The sequence below is a fragment of the Bombus huntii genome, chromosome 15 (genome assembly GCF_024542735.1).
Source record: "Bombus huntii isolate Logan2020A chromosome 15, iyBomHunt1.1, whole genome shotgun sequence".
NCBI classification, from domain to species: domain Eukaryota; kingdom Metazoa; phylum Arthropoda; class Insecta; order Hymenoptera; family Apidae; genus Bombus; species Bombus huntii.
In genome coordinates, this window is record NC_066252.1 from 2,188,692 (window position 1) to 2,212,529 (window position 23,838).

Below are 23,838 nucleotides of genomic sequence, written 5' to 3' on the forward strand. Positions count from 1 at the left end.
TGTTACTAGCATACTGTAGGAAATAACTTCCGAATTCTACATTATCTAGGACTAAAGTACCTAGAATGTAAATATCTGTTATTTTACGAACACACCTATTCATTTTTAAAATTGTTATGTATTAATCAATGTTTTAGAAAATTTACAAATAAAATAAATGTCATATTGTAAAAAATAACATTATTATACTATTAATCTTTGGGGAAATATCACTATACTCATACATAACTATACGTAATAAAGTAATCTTATTAAATAATATTAGGGTACTTTTTAGAATGTTCTTATTTAACATACTTGCAATAGCTATAAGGAAAGAATAATTAAGGATAATATAACTTCTATTCTTGGTTTTACGATAGCACTAGATATTAGGGAAGCTAAAATCAATTTTTTACAGTAGTTTCCCCTCTATGATGTACTTTTATGGTATTAATGGGAATTTTGGCTTGATAAAGGCACATTCCTGATGCAACAAAAGTTGATGACAAGAACTGTCAAAATATTAGACTATTGACTTAAAGGTGTTCATAATTTTTACATAATGAACTTTTAGTAATCACAAAGTCACGTGAGTATAGTCTTTTGTTTCTCACTACAGTAGTACCAGTTATATTGGTTTTTGAGTATTATAATGTTGTGTGCAATTTTATCTAATAAACAATTAATAAAAAAATATATTAAGATAAATTTAGTTTAGATTTTCACAATAAAAATTTATCTCTGAATGCTAGTATTATATTATAGTTATTACCTATTCTGTTTGCTTTGTCTGACTTTCAACTTTTAAATAAAATGTCTAGGATTTCATCAAAGGAGTATTTTACCCCGACATTTATAATGTCATCTGTGCAGCGGGCTTTTACTCAAAAATTGAGTAAACAGCATGCAGCTGACGTTAGACGTCAGATTGCTACCTCTACCTCATATTCACGTGATCTGTCAAAGAGTGGCAGCTCATTCTCAGGCTTTTCTTCCACGGTACATCCTGAATTGCAATTTGTCTACATAAGTTGTAATTCGTACATCAATGTAATTAATAAAAATATTTTAAAGATGTCACTATGTGAGGTATTAGAGCCACTAGACTATGAAGAATTTTTGGCTCAACATCAGTCAGTTCTTGACCGTGATCCTCTTAAATCAATATTAGATTTTCCACCTGGTGATGTTGAATTAAAAGTTGTAAAAAGAAAAATCAGAACAGAGGAACCAATTGTGCCTCATGAATCTATGTAAGATTTTTTATATCTTACAACCAACAAAATCATTATTTTTGCATTTATATTAATTTTATTGAATTTTTGCATTTATATTAATTTTATTGAATTTTTTAGGGACATAGTATCTCCTTATGTCAGAAGATGTATTGAAAGTTTCACTTCAGATTGGGTAATAGTGCACAGAAAATATAAACGTCGAGTTTCTCCAATAGCAAGAGACAGACTTCTTCAGGATACTCCAAGACAAGATTTTGAGGTGCTTGAATAAAAATAAAATATGCATGGCATATAATTGAAGAACACATTTAAATCAGATATAAAATAGGTGGATCAAGAGGATACAAATGGTTCAGGATCACCAAATGAAGAGGAAGATTTATCTAATTGTGGAGATACACCAAGAGGATCCTGGGCAAGTTTAGATTTAAGACATTCGCAACATGATCCTCTTCTTCCCACCTTATTGGACAGAGTTTGTCCAGAAACCATTGATCAAATGAACGAGCAAAAACGATCAGAAGATCGTCAAGTGAGTACTGTATGCACAAGCAAGATTAGATTTTAGTAATTCTGATCTACTGATATTAATTTTAGGAAGCATTATTTCCACTCTATGCACCTCCAGCTTCCCCTGATGATGAGTGGCAGGAAATTGGCATAGCACCAGAACCTACAGAACCTTTTTCACATAAAATTCTTGTGAAATGTCTCCAACTGAAATTGGAATTGGAAGTTGAACCAATATTCGCGAGTTTAGCTTTATACGATGCCAAAGAAAAGAAGAAGGTATATGAAAATAAAAAATCTTGAAAGATATTTACACATAATTTTCGTTTTCCTAATTTCTTTGGAATCTATAGGTATCTGAGAACTTTTATGTAGACATGAATTCGGAAGGCTTAAAAAGGATGCTTGGTAGTCATATTGCATACAGTGATGCCAGTACTTTAGCAAGAAGCTGTGTTATGAGTATCAGCAAGCCTAGTCCAGATTTATTTTTAGTTGTTAGACTTGAAAAGGTATTGCAAGGTGATATCTCTGAATGTGCTGAACCATATTTGCGTGAAGATAAAAACAAAGAAAAAGTAATACATCAAATACAATCCATAAATCATTAAATTATAAATGTGCTGAATAAGGTAATAAGAAAAATTTGATCCAAAATAGGTAAGGGCAGCTGCTGCAGCTGCATGTGAGCGTTTAGGTCGATATAGAATGCCACTTGCATGGACTGCCATTCACATTTCTGGTGTGATAGGAGGAGGTGGAGATACAGATAGCACAGGAAGTGCTGGATCTTTAGACAGAAAATCGGGTGGACTGGAACAGTGGCGTAAAAAAGTGGAACCACCCGCCAGAAGAGGATCTTTAGAAAGAAGAAGTTCAGATAAAAGACGTAGTTGGTCGCCAGACGATTTTGCTAATTGTCTTGATACATTTAGGTGGATATTTTTATAATTTTTTTTACATCTAACGTTTTTTATATTTTTAAATAAATTACTAATATTATTAATTTCTAAATTATATGTTTAATTTTTTAGGCCTATCACATTGACTGTTTCAAGTTTCTTTAAACAAGAAAGTGAACGACTGAGAGACGAAGATTTATACAAACTTTTAGTCGAACTACGGAGACCTGGTTCTAATTTAAAGAGATTAAAATGTCTACCAGGTATACTAAAATTGGACCTTAGTCCTAGACCAGAAGAACTGCCTAGATGCTTGGATCCTGATCTCAGAAGATTAGTGCCATATCCTGATGAAAAGAGTCGGCCAGTCAAAGAAATACTTGAATTTCCGAGCGAAGTTATTTCGCCAGATTTGACGTATCGAAATCTCCTATACATTTATCCAAAGGTAAATTATCATTTAGCTCTTTAATACTTAATTACTGCTTACCATGAATAAACAAAATATACTTTTTATTACAGGAAGCAAACTTCAGTTCAAGGACTGGTTCTGCACGAAACATCGCCGTAAGAATTCAACTTATGGGTGGTGAACAGGAGGCTGATGCACTAACAGCTATTTTTGGAAGATCATCGTGTCCCGAAATGACTCACGAATGCTTCACTTCCGTTTCTTATCACAATAAGAATCCAAACTTTTACGACGAAGTGAAAATTCGACTTCCTGCTGATTTGAGTGCAAAACATCATTTGCTATTTACGTTTTATCATATTAGTTGCCAGAAGAAGGCGGAACAACCGAATGTTGAGACTGCTGTAGCATATACAGTAAATAATATGAAGTCAAATTCTAATCAAAATATATTATTTCATGTAAATTACACTGAAAGATATTCTTAATATTTCTTTTATTTAGTGGTTGCCACTTTTGAGAGATGGACATCTACAATCAGGGGAATTCAGTCTACCCGCGATGCTGGATCCACCACCAGCAAATTATTCATACATTGCACCTGATGTTCTTCTACCAGGTACAAGATGGGTGGATGCTCATAGAGGCGTTTTTACTGTGATTTTGGAACCAGTTTCTAGTGTTCATCCTCAGGATAAATACATTGATAGGTAATATTCCAGAAACTTGAGCTTTTAATTAGATATTTCAATGAAAATATTTCAATAAAATTAATAATCTTATGATCATTAATGGATTAATAATACTATTAATATTTTAACGGCAACACAAAAATTATAGATTTCTATCACTGTGTGGTTTTTTGGAAACTGGTCAAGTACCTCCACGCATTGGTGAAGCAGGGATGGAATCGGAATTAAAATCAGCTCTATTGGAATTGGCAAGAGCATCACATTCTGCTTTAGTACGATCGCTACCTCAATTGCTAGATCAATTAATATCCCTATTAGTGCGACCTCCAACACTACCATCTCAACCACTGAATGTGGCAGCAACCGCATTCGAGGCTATAGGTTTGCTAGTACGAAATATTACCAATCTACCTGATGGTCAATTAGATGCTCACGGGAGACACGCGCTTCTAGCAACCTATATTGCTTATCAATGCTCTTTACCAAGGATGACACATGCTCCTGGTATTGTTCGAGCTCAAAGCAACCCTGACCTGCCTCTAGAAGATTTAGAAATGGAGGTACACTCCAGAGGATTGGATCGAACAGCCTCTATGCGTCAAGAATCGCCTTCTATAAATAGTCAACCTACCAGAAGGCTTCTACACGAAGAACTAGCGTTACATTGGGTTGTATCGACAGGACAGGCACGAGAATTGGCTGTTACATATTCATGGTTCTTCTTGGAATTGATCGTTCGCTCTATGGTTGTGACATTAGCAGAAATGGGAATGTTGGAGGCTCCTCGAAAGTCGAGGTTCTCTCCCCAGTTCTGTGATGACGTGGCAACACTTACTGCAACGTTGACTTCAGAGGTGACTTCACGATGTGGAAAGGAAAACAGGATACCCAATAATCTAATATCGAGTCTAGGCAACTTTCTTTCTGATCTACTATCAGTGATGGACAGAGGATTCGTTTTGTCCCTAACTCGTGCTGCCTGTTGCTCTCTGTCAGATGCATCTATGCACATTCCTGATTCAGCTGCACTTTACGCGTTGAAATTGGACCTCGTACGGACAATATGCTCTCACGAGCATTATGTGGCACTGAATTTGCCGTTTGGAACTGGATATACGTCGGGATCGGCGCCAGCTTCTCCCAGTCCATCAACTGGAAGTTCTGGCAGTCTGATATCTACCCTAGTACCTGGAGATCGAGCTAGATTTTCTGAGCTCAGTCAGGAGTTCCGACAGCAACACTTTTTAGTAGGAATTGTTTTATCAGATTTGTCGAATACTCTAGAAATACCAAATCCTATGCTTCAAAACAAAGCTATTGGGACCATTCGACATCTTATGGCGTGCCATGACGTTGATTCACGATATTCTGATCCTGCTGCGAAAGCTAGAGTCGCTGCTCTCTATCTGCCACTTTTGAACATTATAATGGATGCTCTACCACAACTCTATCATTGGGATTCAAAGGACAAGAGCGTTTATCCTGACGAATCTGGTTCTATTACACAATCTGTGGCTTTAGCCATAGCTGGTGGAGTTTCTGCAGACACTGCAGGAACTCAATGTAGAGTTTCCTTGAGTTCAGAGGCTACAAGACATCTCTTGATGTGTGTCTTGTGGGTACTTAAGGGGTTGGAACAGTCTGCTTTAACACAGTGGTGTTCAGAACTAAGTTCTAGACGTATACTGTGTCTTCTTCAAGTTCTCAATATTGCCACTGCAGCTTTTGAATATAAAGGGAAAAAGGCGCTGAAGAGACTGCCTCCACAGGCGGCAGCTACAAGTGATATTCGATCTAGATTGGAGGATGTGATTCTTGGCCAAGGAAGCGCCAGAAGCGAGATGATGTTGAGAAGAAAAGAGAGAATGAGTGGGGACAAACTTAGGTGGCGTAAAGATCAGATGCCTTATAGGTAGGTAAACTTCTGTATCTACACTACAGACATTTATGCAAATTCATTTCTTTCTCAATATAATTAAAGTGAAGATTTTAAATCTGAACAATCTTTTTTTGTTTAAGATCCTGCGAACAGTCAGAAGGCAGAGCTGTGGAGCAAGATGCTCATATAGAAGGTGCATTAGCAGCAGAAGCTTCCCTGGTAGTTTTGGATACTTTAGAAACAGTTGTCCAAGCTGATGGAGGAGGAGGTATATATATGTACTTATACAATATTTTTTATAAGTTTTGTACCTTTATATTTACAAAATTTTTGTGCTTTCTAGGTGCGGTTGTAGGAGCCGTATTAAAAGTGCTTTTGAGAGCATTAGCAAGAAATCAGAGCACATCTGTGTTACAACATATGTTTAATACTCAGAGAGCTTTGGTATTTAAGTATCATAGTGCTCTGTTTGATGAGGAAAGCGAAAGGTGCGGAGATCTGTGTTTGACATTACTCACTAGATGCAGCTCACCTCTAAGTGCTGTTCGGAGTCATGCTGCTGCCAGTCTTTATTTATTAATGAGGCAAAATTTCGAAATTGGAAACGTAAATATCTTAGTAATATACTTCAATAGATCTATAATGATTTATTTTATAAATATATTAATTAATTTAATATGTTTAGAATTTTGCCAGAGTTAAAATGCAAGTCACCACGTCTTTGTCTGCCCTTGTTGGAAGAGGGAGAGCTCCTAGTGAAGGAGCACTTAGGAGAGCATTAAAAACAGTGTTAGTATATGCTGAAAGGGATACAGAATTAGCAGACACAAGCTTTCCAGAACAAGTGAAGGATCTTTTGTTCAATCTACATATGATCCTGTCTGATACTGTTAAAATGAAGGAATTCCAGGAGGATCCAGAAATGCTTTTAGATCTCATGTATAGGTAATTGTGTTAAAAACAGAAACTTCTGATAAAATATGATATATGTAGCATATTGAATCAAAATTGACGATTTCACAGAATTGCAAAGGGATATCAAGGTTCACCAGATCTTAGACTCACATGGCTGGCAAATATGGCTCAGCAGCATATGGAAAGAAAGAATCACACAGAGGCAGCTATGTGTTTAGTGCACAGTGCTGCTTTAGTAGCAGAATATTTACACCTTTTGGAACCAGGAGGCGGCGGGCGACCAGTAGGAGCTGTTGCTTTAGCTCCTATCACACCAAATGCTTTAGAAGAGAGTGCAGTAGGAGATGATGTACTGGCAAGAAGAGAAGAAGGTTTATGTTTAGGACCAGACTTTTCAGAAAGTGGTTTAGCTGGTTTGCTGGAACATGCTGCCAGCTCTTTTCATACAGCTGGAATGTATGAAGCTATTCCTGATGTATACAAGGTGCTGCTTCCAATAGCAGAAGCCGCACACGATTACAAAAAATTAGCTAATATTCATGGGTATGATATCCTTCAGATTTTGAAAAACTTAATATGAAAACGAATCTATGTCTTAATTTATGATCCTCTAATCACAGGAAACTTCATGAAGCATATACACGAGTAGAACAATTAGCGGGAAAACGAGTATTTGGAACATATTTCAGAGTAGGATTTTATGGTGGGCGTTTTGGTGATCTTGCTGGTGAAGAATTCGTTTATAAAGAACCGACTTTGACAAAGCTACCAGAGATATTCTCGAGACTCGAGAATTTCTATGCTGAACGATTTGGCGCGGAAAATATTGTGATAATAAAAGATTCGAACCCTGTAGACTCCAGCAAGTTAGAACTAGATAAAGCCTATGTTCAGATCACATATGTGGAACCATATTTCGAGCCACATGAGCTCAGGCATAGACCAACTATTTTTCATAGGAATTTTAATATTAGTAAGTCCTGTTCTGAAGAACTTTAAATAACTTAACAAAATTAATTTTCCATTTATATTAATGTTTTCAATCATGTTTAGAGCGATTTGTATATGCAACGCCATTTACTCCTGGTGGTAAAGCTCATGGAGAATTAAGAGAACAGTGCAAACGTAAAACTATACTAACAGTAGCTACACACTTTCCTTATCTAAAGACAAGGATTCGCGTGGTTGCTAGGAAGCAAATAGTTTTAAGTCCAATTGAAGTTGCAATTGAAGATATACAAAAGAAAACTGCAGAGGTATGTATATATGTTCTTCTGTTATAAGATAAATTCTTCTTTTATAAATTAACTCTGTTTTATGTAAATTTGTTGAATCAGGTTGCAGCAGCTACAGCTCAAGAACCACCTGATGCAAAGATGCTGCAGATGGTTCTTCAAGGTTGCATTGGAACAACAGTTAATCAAGGTCCTGCAGAAGTTGCTGTTGTGTTTCTTTCTGGATTAAGGGAACAGAATGCACAGCCCACTCGACTGCAGCATAAATTACGCCTATGTTTCAAGGATTTCTCAAAGAAATGTTTGGATGCTTTGAAAAGAAACAAAAATTTAATTGGGCCAGATCAACGAGACTATCAACGAGAATTGGAAAGAAATTACCAAAGATTAACAGAAAGACTTTCTCCTCTTATTGCATGGAGGTATGAGAAATTTAGTTGAAATAAATAATAGTTTAGCCCAATATCTGTTACAATATGTCTATCTTTTTCTTCTTCTTGATAATACAGTGGACCTTCATTAACAAATCAACAAAGTGTACCATCAACATCACCTCGTTGGTAAAATGGCTGAATACTGCTAATCAACAGTTACCAAAGATCACTGATGCAAGTATTTAGTGTTCATAAAATATCAGCAGCATGTGCTCTTATATAGACATATATATTATATTTATATCCATTCATTTTCTATAAGGATAAAGCATTTTGATCTGCTGGTATCAGAGTGTCTGCCTTAGACAGTTTAAAAATATAAGACTAGATCAAAATATAAGATTAGATCATTATTATTAATTTAGAACGATTATTAAGTAGAGAAGGGCAACTTATTTGAGACAACAGACTTTTTGATAATAATAAAATGAAAGCATTATTTCTTATAGAAATAACTCATTTTTTCAAACAGATGATACAGACACATGGGAATTGATATTTTGCTTTTCATAGTCTTTTTATACACTGCTTTTGACTAAACATTACGTAGTGACAATTAACGTAGTAAGTAAACAAGAATGTCAATACTAAAGTTATAACAATAATTTTTTATCTAACCGTCTTTTCAATAATTGTATTTTGTAATTATATTTAACATGAATTTATTTACTGTGTTTATGTTTTGCATTCTAATGCATAACATACTGCCTAGAATATAGAAGTTAAATGTCTATTTATGTATTTAGCTACTAAGGAAGCTGTGATCTTTCGATTAAACATGGAATTATCATAACTGCAGAAGCTTGTAACAATAGATATTTTATCCAAAAGACTTGTTTTTTTTTATAACTGACAAATAAATTTATTTATAACGTACAATTTATATTCTTGCAAGAAAATTTCTTTGGTTTGTGATTAGTATTTTATATATGATTATCTTTTAGTTCTTTTATGATGATAGTTTTATGAGATCTAATTATTGTATCGAATAACAAGTCTATTATTAGAAGTTTCTTCAAAGTTTCTAGAACATCATTAATGATTGTCTCAATGTAAAGAATGTTTGAAGAATGCTAAATCTCAATATAATTGACAAATATGCTTTTTACAGTACTAGGCACATTTTTAACAAATCTATTAGATTTTTCAAAACTATAAGCTTCTAGTCGAAGACGCAAGTAATCTTGTCATTTAGAGTAATGCATTGCTCTCTAAATTAACTAATGTTTGATGATATTTTATATGAATATACTTATATTCATTAATATTGGTAGCGTGATTTTGCAAGTAAATTAAAAGATTGACAAATGAAAAGATTTATATGTATCATTTCGATAAAAATTATTTCACGCAATTAAGAGACTATTATAGAAAAGCTTGTGAAAACTTCTTCAAACATTATAAAATTTTACTTTAAAAATCCGTTACTTGCAATGGCAACACACATTATATTTATACGGAGTAATTTAGCGAAACTGCCGTGGATGTAAACTTTTGTATGTCACAGAATATTCAAAATATATATCCATTTTATACTTCGCTATTTCTGAACTTTTTCTACTTTGTTTTACGAATAACAAGCGTAATAAAGAATGCAACTCACCGAGAAACTCCTGCTATCACGATTCCAAAGCGCGGTAAACTAAGATGGCGTTGTTGATTCTTTCCGTTTATATAGAAAAGTTAGTGAACAACATAGAAAAAAAAATAAAATATAAAAGCAGAAAACTATCCATTAACATCACCGAGGAATCTTTCAATTAGTAAGAAGTAAACAATAATTATACTACAGATATATATGTTTCTCCTACAACATATACATATATACATGGTAGAAATTCAAATTTTAAAAAATGCGGGAAATCATCAGTAGTTTTAAAATAGTACAAATAATCCTATACAAACTGGAATGTCTATTGGATTACTTTTTCCCATTCCATTGTTCGTTTAACGAAACTTGTTACTTACTAGCGATCCCATAAAAAGAGAAAAAAGAACAAATAAACAAATAGAAAAAAGAAAACCTGGTATTGGAAAACGGGAATCGTGTGTTAATTATCGGAACGGTTACAGTTTACACGTGCAACTGTTTTTCTTTCATTAAAGGTAACCATTCGTTATCGAAGATTGACATTCTTTGGTCCGGATATATTTGAAGCGAATCGTTGCTCTAAATTAAACGTCCGAATCCGATTTTCAGCTTAATCCCTTTGTCCAGAACGAAAGGATTGAGCGCAGATAAAGATATCACGAGTTCAAAGGGGTACTTAATTAACAGACACAAGTATTGATAATCGCCGCGTATTACAATGAAACACTTTGTACCCATTTGAAAATAGTCCCCGTAATTTACATTTTGAAATTACCACTTATAATTAATATTTCAATGTTTCGTTACATCCCATTTTCTAATAAAACTGCTGTCTGTATTTTAAAATCCTGCTTTAAATAAAAAGACTTACAAACCTTTAATGAAAATATCAAAAGTTTTACAATCAACTTAGAAAAATTTTATTTTAATTGAATACTTCCATTTTATCGTTTTATATATCTTTAAGTAATTTCTTATATGCCTTTTTCTTAATTCTTCTCTACGTTGAAGTAATTTATATTTATTTATAGATTGTGAATATTTATATAAGTTCATAATTTTATGAAAAAATAGAAATTTGTTCCATTGTACCGAATATTATAACGAACACTTTGGATATTTCACATATATACCTCTGCATGTTTCACATAACCTGTGCATTTTTGCACTTTTAAATTTTTTACGACATCTGCAATGCACTTAAATATAAGCAAAGAGAATCCCGATCACAGAGAGATTTAACTAGCATTTTCCTTCTATAACTGAAATCTTTATAACTTTTCACGCTAAATCGTTTGCAAGCCATGAAATCTCCGCTCAAATATTCACCAAGCAATATATGGTGTAACGGTGATCATGTTACGACATAACGCATAAAGGTAAAACACGAATAATAGGACGATATAAAAACGGTCATGGAAAAGATTGCCTGGACGATTTCGGAAAAATAATATTCCCTGACGAACCCACTCTGCGGAATGCAGTCACATAACCGGCAACTCTAAACGGCGTATCGTCGGTCGCTAATCTGTCTAATCTGTCCCCGAAATGAAATAGTTGCGATTCTTTCAATGGCGTGCCCCATCCTTGTGACGCGTTTAAGTGGCTGAAAACACTTGACCCCCGTGGCTCGATGAAGGGGATGGTGGACGAGTAGTTCACAGCAAGAGGGGATCACATTCGAGGGACAAAATGACTGTCGAAGATAGGATCGTTCTTCCCTTTAATCGGCTACGGCAACATGCCGGCTGACCTTTGATCCAGCACCCTCGCGCGCGCAAGAAACGTTTAATGAATCCATGCGAAATTCCTGATGCTTTGCTCCGCTCGTTAACGCTCTCATCGCTAGATGTATCAGGTTTGATCGGTTCAGCTCCCGTGGATCGTAAATGATAGAATATAAAATCGCCTTCTCGATATATGAGGTTGTGTGTGTGTATTTTGAAGATGGAATTGACCGTGGGCTTTACACGTATGAGAATATTTGAAGGATTGAAGATCACTACAAAACAGAGGCTGAAGATAATATGTACAGTCTTTTAATTTCTAAAATAAAATTCTATTTGCGCTACTTTTTCTTTTTTTTATGACATTCACAAAAAATTAAATCATAAAAAGAATCTTTCTTGTGGAAAACAATACGAAGACTCAAAATGAAGAAATCTATTACGTTTATTCCGTAGTAAAATTAGGCACATAAAATTAAAGTAATAATTTTCTACTTTCTTTAAATTTGAAAGATACACGATCGTCTCTCGATAACAAAGTAAGAAATCTAATTTATAGTAATTTTAAAGGAAACAATGCTTGGTGCAATTCTATAAAAAGAATTCATATTCTAAAGAATGAAATTATATTCTGAAATTTATACATATTTTGAAATTTTAAAGAATAAAGCCTTGCATTGCTTCTAATCTCATCGTTTCGCGTTAATTATACACGCACATAATCTGCGTTCATATAAATGGATATAGAGGAAAGATACAGAGGTTTGTGGAAAAAATTCGTGGACGGAGAACGTTACACAATAACGTAGGTCCGCATCGTTGCTCCCTCGTCGCTTTTTGATTCACCTACGTTCCTCTGCCATCCCTCCAGTTCTCCAGGCGAAGGTGGGGACATAGCAGGAAGAGTAGGAGGGAGTGGTGACTTTTATTACCCCGCCTGATGTTATGAATGCGAGCTGTACGCAACCCCTCTGCGTACATCCCCCGTTCACCTCGCGTTCCAACAAAGCGGTTATGCTTTTTACGACATGTATATTCGTGGTCGCGATTAGCGACAGCTATAAACCGAGAAAATACTCGAAGTTCTACTTTCTGGAAAATCCCGAAATAAATAATTAAATGGAAATTCGAGGAAACCTCTCAAGTGTTTAATATCTTTTTATCGTTGTGTATGCTGTTTCATAAAGCATAGTTTTCGTATGTTGAAATATTCTTTTAATTTATCTAATATAAAATGCGACGTTCTAGGTATAATTTCGATTTATATTTATGGAAAATTTGATAAATAATAATTTTGATACGAAAATTAGATAAATATGTAAATAAAGAAAAGATCATTTCAGTTATAGAGTATTATAACAGAATCATATATTTCTGTGGAATACTTAAATTTTTTTGTAAAAGATATTGCTTTCCAGTGTAATATCTATAGAATTTTGTGAATTGTTGATTAGTAATTTTGAACCTTAGGAAAATTTATAAAACTGATATTTATTCAATTTTACAGTCTTTACGAAAATGGACTACATTTATAGATTTGTATCTTAAGAATTATTTGTTAGATTCCATTCATCTCTCAAAAAAGTTAATTTTGTTCTGTGAAATGTCAGCGATCTGCTGGTTCGTAGCTACCACTAGATAGGGTTTGAATGAGATTGCATCGTTATTGAAGCTCCTCGTGCGGTGGCGAGACCCGTGATCGAAGTGATGATATATGGTTGCCGGGTTTCAGAGATGCAGGTGCAGTCGGACGGCGACGACGACTAATCGTAACGGAAATATTTGTATGCTTCTCGCCCCTTAATAACAGGAGCATCGGTCATGCTGTTCGGTGACGCTGGACGACGAATCTCGGAAGAATATTGCAATTTGTCGCTTCGTTGTACGATAAATTAAACACGGGCCACTTGTTATCGCATCTACAACGTTAATTGGACCGGTCGACCTGGGCCACCGTTGCCTCTTATATAATCATTGAACGACGCGCAATAATCTTCTGCTTTGCGGATTTTATGCTGCGTCTTCTTCTTATTCCACCTAATTGCTTCTTTTTGCTCCTCGATGTAAATTGATTCAATTAATTTGTGACCGACCGTCTGTTTGCTCTTAGAAAAAGCGTTTAAGGCTGGAATGAGTAATAGGAAGAGGAGAATTAGGTTTTTATTATTTAATCCCATTTATTAGCAGGCGTTTAATATTTGGAGATATCGATATGGTATAATACATTAATAATAATGCATCCCAGTTCTTTTATATTGATTCTAATTAGAAGTATTTGAACTATAACAAATATAAAAATCTTTTCATTCAATTGTATTAAATATCCAAATTACTTACGGATTAATACATGGGTATGTATCCGAAACATTTGACTTCTATCACAAATTATTAACAGTCGCTGAAAGACATTTAGAGAATTATGGAACAATATCAAGATTTTATTAAATATAGCAAGATAAAGAAATATTCGACGTACAAAGCGAATCGAATGGTTGATTGCTTATGCCAATTATAGATTCAGTTACGGTTCGATATGAATCTAACGCGGCTTGCCGGTATGTTTCGCGCAGAGGAATGTTCTTTGATCGTGCCGACATATCCCGCGATCGCAGCCTCCTACGCATCGCTGCAATTATTCCCTTTGCTCTTTGAAAAATTCGTAATAAACGAAATATTAGGGACTCGTATCTCTCACGATATTACGTAGGACGATATATCAAAAAGGGTACGGTTAAGTATCTCTGAAATTTCCCTTTGACAATGTACGGATACAAAAGGCGAAGGAAATGATTCACCTAAAGTCAGTTTCTTTATCGTTTTATCCTAATATTCGAAGGAAAAGATTTAACGTGCAGGGTAAAATTGTCTGATGCTTTGAAAATTTTAAAACATGGGAATTTGTTCAATTGCTATATCTTCTTAACTAAAAGATTTAATCTATGTATTTTTCAAAAAGAATTTTTCAATTTCTCTCTCTCTCTCTCTGTTTCTTTTTCTTTTAACAAAAATTGAAATTATCCTCTACCTATATATCTAGACTATCGTAGTGAAAGGGTTAAGATAACAAGTCACTGAAAAATGCGGAGAAACTTCCGGTAACACTAACGATAGAAGCTGATCATACAATAACATCTCTTTCTCCATTCAAAAGTAAAAATCGTGTCTCTTGCCATCAATATTCGTACCGAACAATTGCCATCAATTTAAACAAAACCTAAATCTCTGCAAATTTCCGCTAAAAACAATAGTCAAACTCGGAATACCTTACCCTCTCTCATCCAAACTTACAAATCGTATTTCTTAGCATCAATATTCTTTATACAAATAAAAGCCAAATATGTCTACAACAGCAACCACGTATTCACAGTACGTTTCTTGCCAGGAAATCTCATCAAAGTGTACGCGACATCAGTCTCCCTTGTCAAATCAAAGAATAAACGAATACCGAAAAAAATCGTCCCCCTGTTTGGCCGACCAACACGTTGCTCTCCTGAAAACGGGATCTGCATGCACACGGGCGCTCTTATGCACACAAACACACATACATACGCACACAGAGAAAGAGAGAGAGAGAAAGAGAGAGAGAGAAAGAGAGAGAGAGAACAGGGCGAGGGTCGCCAAGGCTAATTGAAATCGGAGGAAACCGCTCGTGACGTTTCCCCGCGGCCGGCCGCGACGAAGCGGCAACACAAATTTTATTACGGCGCGCCTCTATCCACTTCGTTAGATACCACTTTGTTTATCATTCGCGGATATTAAAATCGGCCTGGTGTTTCATAAATGTGCATCACACACCCACAAAACACGAACACGTACGTACATCGTCCGATTTCCATAAATCCGTGCGACATTCTTTTTTACTTGTCTCTCTCTCTTTTGGTATCTTTCAACCCACTCTGGCCTACGTTCTTTTTTGGAGAACGCGGCTCTCGGTGTACCTACGGAACGAATTCGAGATTAAAATCCACGCTCGCTAAGGATTTCAACGTTCGAGCGAACAAAACTCTTTTTCATCGTCCTCTGCGGTGGATACGCGGAATTATTACCTACATGGTATTTTTTCGCTAATTGCCGCGCCATGAACGAGCGTCCTCGAGCGACGGAGAATGATTGAAAACCGGGCCGGTAGAGATCGATGTAACGGCGGAATTATGTCAAAGCCCGGCCGCGCGTTATTAAATATAGATTTTTTAATCGGCCACGAGCACCGGCCAATTGTGATCAAATATTTGTAATTTTATCAGGCTTGATGGGGTAGCGTTCGAGCACCGTTCGATTCAATCATACCGACGAATGATTTTTCGGTATTCGTTTATCTAGCTTTGTGAAACAGATTTTTAAATGCTTTATTTGAAGTTAGAATAGGCCACTAGAATGAGGCATCGTTGCTTCAAAGTATCTTGACTATTTCTCCTAGGAAACCGAATCAAACGCCGCGTTCTCCAAAAAATTCTATCGAAACGAAGGACAGAATCGCAGCATGTATCGTGGCATAAAAACGAGGGGAAAAAAAGCATATGCACCTTCTACGTGTATGTATGTACATCGTAGCTATACGCGCGTGTGAAACAGAGACAGATTCCGGGTAGTAACCAGCCGGAAAGCAGGAAGAAGAAAGGAACGATCGCGAGAAAGAGGAAGAGCGATACGAGGCAGCCGGAAAGAGAAGCGACGGTTAACCTGGCGGGGGTGAAAGAGGGAAGGAGACAGTTTACCAGGGGATAGGGGGTGAGACCCCACAAAGGCAGTGGGGCTCTTTTGATTCGCGAGCTAATTGGAATGCCGCGGATGCCAACGACGATGGAACACCGGGGGTTGGGTTACCCCCTCTGCACGGGGGTGGAGGGTCCCAGGGGGTTCTTGGAAGTACCGGTGTAACCCCAGGGATAGGCGGAGCTTACATCTCGCGCAGGGGGTGTAGCTCGAGATATCGAGGCTTATCACCTCTGCCGCTCTTTTCTCTCCCTCTTTGTTGCTTTCTCGCGCGGCGAATTTCTATCGCGTCGTGATTCCTTCCCGCGAAATAATCTTACTTATACTGCAACTGGGATACGGTTCGATTCAACTGAGTTCGATATACATAATAGGATGGTTTGATGGTGTCTCTGCAGGTTTTATTGTCTGATTAGAAGATGATTTTCTTAATACACTTTTAGTATCTTGAAATAAGGGATAAGAGATATTAGGGTGGATTAGTATGTAGAGCAATTTAATTTTGGTTGATATCTTGTAGCTTCTGTGGGCAAAGAAAACTCTATGTTACTGTTGAATTATACAGTTTAAGTGGAAGGCGAGGAAAGTGTCAAGAAAAGGAAAAGTTCAAATAACAGAGTAAAAAGAATAATTAGATAAAACATGCGGTAGAAAATGCTGGTACAATTTTTCCTACCTCTTAAGGAAATTCCAAGTATATCCAAAATAAAAGTGCAGACGAGAATAAACAAAAACTAACAATCACTTGTTCTTTATATTAAAGATCTTTATTTCTGATATATACTTACATTGTATGTTATTTCGCTTCCTTTATTTTAGATTAGATTTATTGGATTCAATTCATATTATAAAAATTGGAGATCTCATGAGTGAAGATTTTGCTGTATGATTCTACTACTACAGAGACAGCATCGTATTTTTCACATTTTTTACTTCCAATCTCTTTAGCGTGACCTATTTCCTAAATGCGACATTTTTACCATCGTTTAATGTGTATTTGTTTCAACAGAGCAAATTTAAAACAATTCTAGTCGTTCGCGCTTCAAGAACGAGATTGCTTACCTCCATATCGGCTTACCACCTGCACAATCGAACCGAAACATCGAGTCGAAGGAATTAACGTTAGTCACGACTCTATTAACGCGATTATTGTCTAATGGAGGCAAACGTTGCATCGAACGGAGGCCGATTTGACAAACAGATTAGACAGTGGGGCATCTTTCATTCCCGATCGATATCACTGATGCTTCCAGCTTGATAGCGAAGTTCGTATGATTCTCCATCGAAGGTTTGCTTTCTTTGTGGCCCTTTGACATGGGTCGACGGCTAATTTATCACGTCGACAAAAGGGCTGCACGTAACGAGCGAATATTAGTTACCGACGTCATCCGCGTCAGATTTTTCCATCATGGAATTTCGTTGCCGGATGGACGCGCGGATATCTCGCGACGATTACAATTTTCTGCCCGTTTCACGTTGGCTGACGTTCGATTTGCTTACGCTACTTGGCTCCGTGGAATTTAGAATCAGCAGAGGCAGAGAGAGAAAATCTTACTTCAGCAATTTTTCGTAGTCTTTTTTTCAGCAATTATACTGATATCGAAAAGTTCTTTCGGAATTAGATTAAAACAAAGGTAGACGAATATAAGATTGCATGTGATGTCTATATACATAGTAATTAATTATAAAGCTAGAAACGAATGTTTTTAAAAATTTTGTATACTACTTTAGACTAACCACAGTTCAAATAATGTACCTATTCCTAGATATGATAAAAAATTCACATAGTTGAAATCCAAATGATTGAAATGAATCCAAATATACTACAGTCCTCCTTACATAAAAAATATTAGAATAAATATAAAACATTATACGAATGGAAAATATAATATATATTGATTCGTTAATAACAACTGTTGAGAGCGAGATTGAGATATAGAAATTCTAGGATAACAGCGTAGTTAAATGAACATGGCAATACAGCGATTGTATGCTTCTTCTAAACCCTTATATAAATCTGAAACTATATACAAGATTTAATTCCCCACCAATTTCCGCCGGAACGAAAAACAACAGAACCCCGGTTTCGAAGGGAAAGCTGGCTTCCTCATCCCACGGCGACCCGTTTTCCCGACTTTCGCCGCAATAAATAATATCCGCTTTCGACGCTCCGATATAATAAAGATATTAAGTTTAATTGAACAAAGCACGGCCTTCCGCCCGCGGTCAGAGAGCGACAGAGTTTCCCCGCGTTATTAATATTTAAACAAAAGCTCAGGCGAAAGCAGCCGCCTTTGTGGTTCGACAAAAAGCTGCACCCCGCTCGTACCTTCGCGAATAAAATTACGGAAAGAACGTAAGACACGCCGCTAATTAATTAGTACCAATTGCTGCACGGAAAAAGACGATTCGGAGAAAGTTCCTCCGGGGTTTGTTCTTCTACCCGTTCTGAACCGAGAAACCAGTCTGTTTCCGGTTTATTTTTGGTTCTAAGAGTACATATTAAAATTTTAACCTTTGAAATTTCATGAATAATTTTATGGATTTTTTGTTTGGATTATATTTTGTATTGCTTTGCATGTTGAATCTTAATTATAGTTTCTCAAAAATTTGTTCTTGTGATGTTTCCAGATTTTTCTAGGATTCTTCTCTGTATTTTATTGTTTTTGACTTTTAAATCGTATTTCTTAAATTTTGATTAATTTTTTGTATTGATCTATTTTATTATTTTGTATTGAATTTCACTAATTTTGGAAGAAACGTGAATTATGTTTCATAAAACAACAGATTTTCCTATTTAATTTTCGAACCTTTTGTAAGAAATAGTTTTTAAATATTGTTGTTCTGCAAATCAACCTTGCGTGTTCCAATCCTTGAATTTTCCTTAAGAAATATAAATGTTATATATTTAATTTTCAAAATTTGTTATTTTCGAAAGAAACTTGGAAATGAAATTGGAATACACTGCGGGATACTTCCATGTTGCAGAATCATTATTCATCCATTACCTTTCTCTCCAACTCTTCCCAACGTGCTTCCACTTTCACCAAATTATTCTTCTCCCTAGGAAAGTCTTAAAAATCAATCTAGGAGGTACGGAATATCATTTTCCTCCGGTTCCTTCTACCATCTTGCCTCTTCTGTCAAACAACTTTCTCATCTAATAATATTTCAAAAATCAATCGCAACAATAAGGAATAATATGAGGACGAGATAAAGTAGACTGGGCTCGGTGCACAGATTCGAGGATTTATTCTTCTTGCGAACATGTACGCGTACATGTGTACACAGAAATCGTAATCGAAATCGTGGGTGTCTTGTATATACAGTCGATTTCGTGCCGAGGGGAACGGTGATATTACCATTTAGAAGATCATCGAACACCGAAGACGTGAAGCAAAAGATTTCTTTTTTTGACGGTCACGTTTAAAATCTAATCGATTTCACCTAATGCGTATGTACATCGTGCAACTAACGTTAGCCTCGGACAATACGTACAGTGTAACATCTACAAGACCCGAGAGGACAGTTACAAAAATATATATTACACAACCAGTAGAAGGGAAACGATCGAATAGGAGCGATTCTTTTCTTTTTTTTTCTTTTTTTTTTTTTATTCTTTGCTCTACGATGGCCTTTCCGTTGCTCTCGTGGATCGAGTCTCTCACGTTGATGAGTTGCAACGAAATGGACTTTGTTTCTACCTTGTTCGACACACACATCCTTAAACAGCGATACAAGGACGAATTCCTTATACGAAAATAGTCGCGAGAATCGCATGGAAACGAGGGAAAGGATTTTCGATCCTGAAATGTTACTAGAATGTTCGTGGGATTGCTTCAATGATTAAATTCTTTTCACAAGATTCGATTCGATATTTTTTTCTCGAGTCCAACGCTTATACAATCTTCTCGGTTCGTTGTTCTTCTTCTTTGATCTCCCGAGGAGTCAAAAAAACGATTTTATTCGACGTGTCGAAAAGATGTACGCGCAGTACCGTGAGAAGTGTGCAACGACCGTTTCAATTTTTCCGTGTACGCGTCCGTAAGTTTTCTTTGGTATCTCGATAAGGATCGCGGATAGTCGGTCGAGAGCTTGTCCTGGCTTTGCTCTGGCACCTCGTAGATAGTTGGGGATTTTACTTCGCGGGATCTGCGCGATTTCATGGTGTATAAGGGCGACGGGATGTCAGTGGCACCGCAGGGATCCTTGGAGTTGTACCTCACGTTGCAGCGGCCGCAGAATGTTTGCTCGTGGTTCTCGGACTCGTCGCCTGAACATTTGAAAGAAGAAATGGTAATCGGTTAAGAAATTGTGGCTTGCTTGAGACGAGTATTTTATCGTTTCTATTTTATAATTTACTATGTCTGTTCATTAACGTAAGTACTACAAAGTTTAATTAGAATCAAAATCTTACATTGTTTCATTTATGCATATACTAGACAGTATATTTTTATGCAAATTCATATTTTTGAAAATATTATTTGAGAAGTACAGATTCTACAGAAAAATATTTCACCTGTTAAATATTTTCCCGTGCAATTTTTCACTTTAAAATTTCGTATAAATGCGCAAAAACTGTCAGTATGATCCATGTATTCCATGACACGGTATAATGAAATACAAAATACAATGCCCAAAATTCCAAAGTATAACGATACAATATCAAAAAGCAGAGTTAAATACAGAATCTTACCGATTGGTCCCTTGATAGGAATATTCGCACAATCGTCGAATCTACAGCTATTCTTCAGAGGCGGTTCGTTCTTTTTGCTCGACAGGTTACCACAACGATTGCACCTTTTCGTTCTGTTCAACTCCGACTCTATCAGCCGATCCACATCCGGTTTAGTACGGGCTCGTCGAGTCGTATGGATCAACGTCGTCGTGTCGTCGTATCGATCAGGTTCGTTTCTCGATGACGACCATTGGCGATAGTTCGCAGGTTGCCGTCTCGGCGGACTTTTCAGCGACGTTCGGACGAAGTCTTCTTCTGATAAGGGCTCGGGTACTTCGTGCTCAGCCACGTTGCGGTAGTACCTAATCGGAACTACGTTTCAAAATAACGATCTTCCATTTCGAATCGAAGATCTTTAACTTGCTTCATAAATGAAACGAGTCCCGTTCATCAAATAATTTCAACACTATGGTTTCATTCTTAACAGTGATATTCTTCTTCCATTGGTTTGAATTTATTGTTAGAAAAATGTCTGATTTTATCGTTATGTGTGCAGGATTTAAATTGTGTGTATATAAATATAATTTATGAACAATGTAATATGCTTCTAAAATCTGGTATCATACTTCAAAAACGTACTAAATTTATTCGAATAGTGTGAAGACGATGTTTTCAACTAAAACTTCAAAGTGTGTTTATGGAAGTAATGTAAAATGATAAAAACAGACGATGATTGTAAGAATCAAAGGCTACCAAATTAGTAAGTAAAATAACACGGAAGTGTCAACCTCCTTAAGATTGAAACATTTTCAAAGAATTTCCGATCTTACCTGGGGGATGAAGGATGATTGTGTATCATAGCCACATGTTGCTGGTAACGAAGTTTTCGCGTATCTGGCTGCTGCTCTACGTTTCCCCATCGCTGTTGTCTCAGCAATGCCTCTGTTTTACCTCCTCTCGGAGATCTATGAGTCTGCGGTGACCCGTCAGATTCGTCGTCTATTTCATCGTCCGCTTCTTGTTCCTCGTAATCCTTGTCCAAGAATTCAGCTGGCACTTCGCGATCGTCCTCTGCCACGAAAAATTCCAAGTTTTATAAACTCTCTCTCTCTTTCCCTCTCTCTCTCTTCCCATATGTTGTATTTCATAGCATCACGAAAATTATAGTATGTTATTTGTATCGGATTACAAATACACAGAAATATAATTTAACTTAAAGAATTTGAAACTCAAATAAAATAAACCTGTAAGTTCCTCTTCAACGTCTTCTACTATATGGTCTTCTATAAGATTTCCTAATCCTTCGTCGGTAAATTTCAATTTATCGATATCTCCCAGCTCATCGTCATAATGGGTCTTCCCCTTCGATGAAAATTTCGAGGAATAACTCGAGGAATGCTTATCTCGGTTGGGTTTAGAATGAGTCCGGATATGCGGTGCGTCGGTACTGTGAACCGACGTGTTCTTCGGGTACGTCAGACTGGAACATACGTGACTCTTCTGTGGCTTGTAAGAAGTCGACGAGGAATAGTAGTTCGTGGTCGATTCCGGATTCCTTAAGAAGATTCCCATGAGAAAGTGTTTTCCTAGCTTCTGGCGAAAGTTATGTTTAAATCGTTTTAGGAATAGAATTCTTTGACCCTGTGTAATAGTACACCTACACACAATTTCATTAATCCTATATAATATGGAATATTGTTGTACTATAACCATGAAAACTAAGCGAAAGATTAGAGAAGACATCACTTTATTAATATAAAACTCAAGTTTAAATGAGTTAAGATTGGAATTTTAGAATAGCTAAAATAAAAATAAAGGGGAAATGCAGTTTTATAATATTATAGTATCCTAGAGTTAGGCGAAATCTTTGAAATTCGTTGAATGAATATGTTATTCATAGAGTATATAAACCATAAGAATATCATAAACCATAGAAATCTTGCATAAATCATTTATATAAATGATACGTTTTATTTTTATTAACTATTTAATTACAATGCTTTTTTTATTTCCCCTATTTTTTATATTCTTTATAAACTAGTAGTATTCTATTAAATAATACGTGTAATTTTAAAGATGGGGCTTAGAAGAATTACATTTCCAAATTTTCCTAGAAATCTCAAAGAAAAATTGATTAGACGTTCAAATACTCACTTGCTGATTTTACTAATCGGAAAAGACTGACTCCTCTTCTGCGTATGCCTCCAACACGAATCAGGGAGATCCCTCGTGCCAAGATGCGAATGGATGCATTTTGACTTGTAATTTTCTACTTGTTTCATCGTTAAATTTCGTCGTTCGTCCACAGCGTCCGGGAAAGAATCGTGGAACAGTAATCCTTTCACTTCTACACTTATTAGACGATAATTTACATATTTCGTTTAAAAAATTGTGTCTTTTATTTCCTCATGGCGTAATGGTGTCGATACAACACCAAAGATCGAACAATAAAATGAATCAATCAATCCTATCTTCCTTTCCAACAAGGCTCACGAATCCTTCAAAATCTTCATTGAAAATCCATCCAAGATCTCAATATTCAAAAGTAAACGAATCGTTTCCTCCTCCGATTACATCAATCGTAACATTGAGTTTATCTTTGCTAAACCTTCGTTCAAAACCGCACGAATCTGATTTCCAGTTTAATATCCTCAAGATCTACAACTTCCTCCACGAGACTATCAACGTTCTACGTTGCTGCAACCTTTCTCTTCATGTTCCACACGAAATCAATCTAACCTCAAAAGGATCGACCTCAAAGTCTTCGCAAGAATCAGAGACTCATCCGAAGGAGTTGGAAACGAAGGAACACTTATTTGGAAATACGATCGAACGTATTCGGTAGAATCCTTTTGAAAAATGGTCAAAGCGCGTCGAAGCCGCGAGAGAATCGTCCTTGGCCGTCGATCAAGCCCTCCTCGAACGCGAGC

At 36.2% G+C, this 23,838-nt stretch overlaps 2 protein-coding genes across 5 annotated transcripts; one reads left to right on the forward strand and one right to left on the reverse strand.

Annotated features, from left to right (window-relative positions):
• The first annotated feature begins 386 nt into the window (after positions 1–386).
• Positions 387–9,742, forward strand: LOC126874085 (dedicator of cytokinesis protein 7). Its single transcript, XM_050635700.1, has 20 exons — positions 387–571; positions 804–981; positions 1,057–1,235; positions 1,338–1,479; positions 1,549–1,752; positions 1,818–2,009; positions 2,084–2,308; positions 2,391–2,665; positions 2,765–3,080; positions 3,155–3,460; positions 3,549–3,754; positions 3,885–5,648; positions 5,756–5,883; positions 5,959–6,221; positions 6,301–6,560; positions 6,639–7,073; positions 7,151–7,503; positions 7,584–7,786; positions 7,868–8,187; positions 8,275–9,742. Exons 2-20 carry the CDS (start codon positions 841–843, stop codon positions 8,327–8,329), a joined length of 5,967 nt encoding a protein of 1,988 aa, XP_050491657.1. The 5' UTR covers positions 387–571; positions 804–840; the 3' UTR covers positions 8,330–9,742.
• A 9,729-nt stretch (positions 9,743–19,471) lies between these two features.
• Positions 19,472–23,208, reverse strand: LOC126873603 (uncharacterized). Of its 4 annotated transcripts, none has more exons than XM_050634637.1 (5): positions 23,063–23,208; positions 22,153–22,388; positions 21,739–21,979; positions 20,927–21,270; positions 19,472–20,503 (listed from the first exon to the last, which is right to left on the reverse strand). In XM_050634637.1, exons 1-5 carry the CDS (start codon positions 23,188–23,190, stop codon positions 20,193–20,195), a joined length of 1,260 nt encoding a protein of 419 aa, XP_050490594.1. In that variant the 5' UTR covers positions 23,191–23,208; the 3' UTR covers positions 19,472–20,192. The 4 variants fall into 4 exon arrangements, with proteins under 4 accessions (XP_050490594.1, XP_050490593.1, XP_050490595.1 ...); XM_050634636.1 differs by having other exon boundaries at positions 22,153–22,463; XM_050634638.1 differs by having other exon boundaries at positions 22,153–22,498; positions 23,059–23,201.
• Between the last annotated feature and the right edge of the window lie 630 nt (positions 23,209–23,838).

Bases quoted from the DNA above. Each gene is read 5' to 3' on its own strand.
- LOC126874085 (XM_050635700.1), top strand. From the start codon at position 841: ATGTCATCTGTGCAGCGGGCTTTTACTCAAAAATTGAGTAAACAGCAT. The intron at 3,755-3,884 runs GTAATATTCCAG...CAAAAATTATAG, and splicing joins CAGGATAAATACATTGATAG to ATTTCTATCACTGTGTGGTT. The intron at 5,649-5,755 runs GTAGGTAAACTT...TTTTTGTTTAAG, and splicing joins AAAGATCAGATGCCTTATAG to ATCCTGCGAACAGTCAGAAG.
- LOC126873603 (XM_050634635.1), bottom strand. From the start codon at position 22,651: ATGTCTTCTCTAATCTTTCGCTTAGTTTTCATGGTTATAGTACAACAA. The intron at 21,980-22,152 runs GTTTATTTTATT...TTTTCGTGGCAG, and splicing joins CGTTGAAGAGGAACTTACAG to AGGACGATCGCGAAGTGCCA. The intron at 21,271-21,738 runs GTAAGATCGGAA...AGTTCCGATTAG, and splicing joins AATCATCCTTCATCCCCCAG to GTACTACCGCAACGTGGCTG.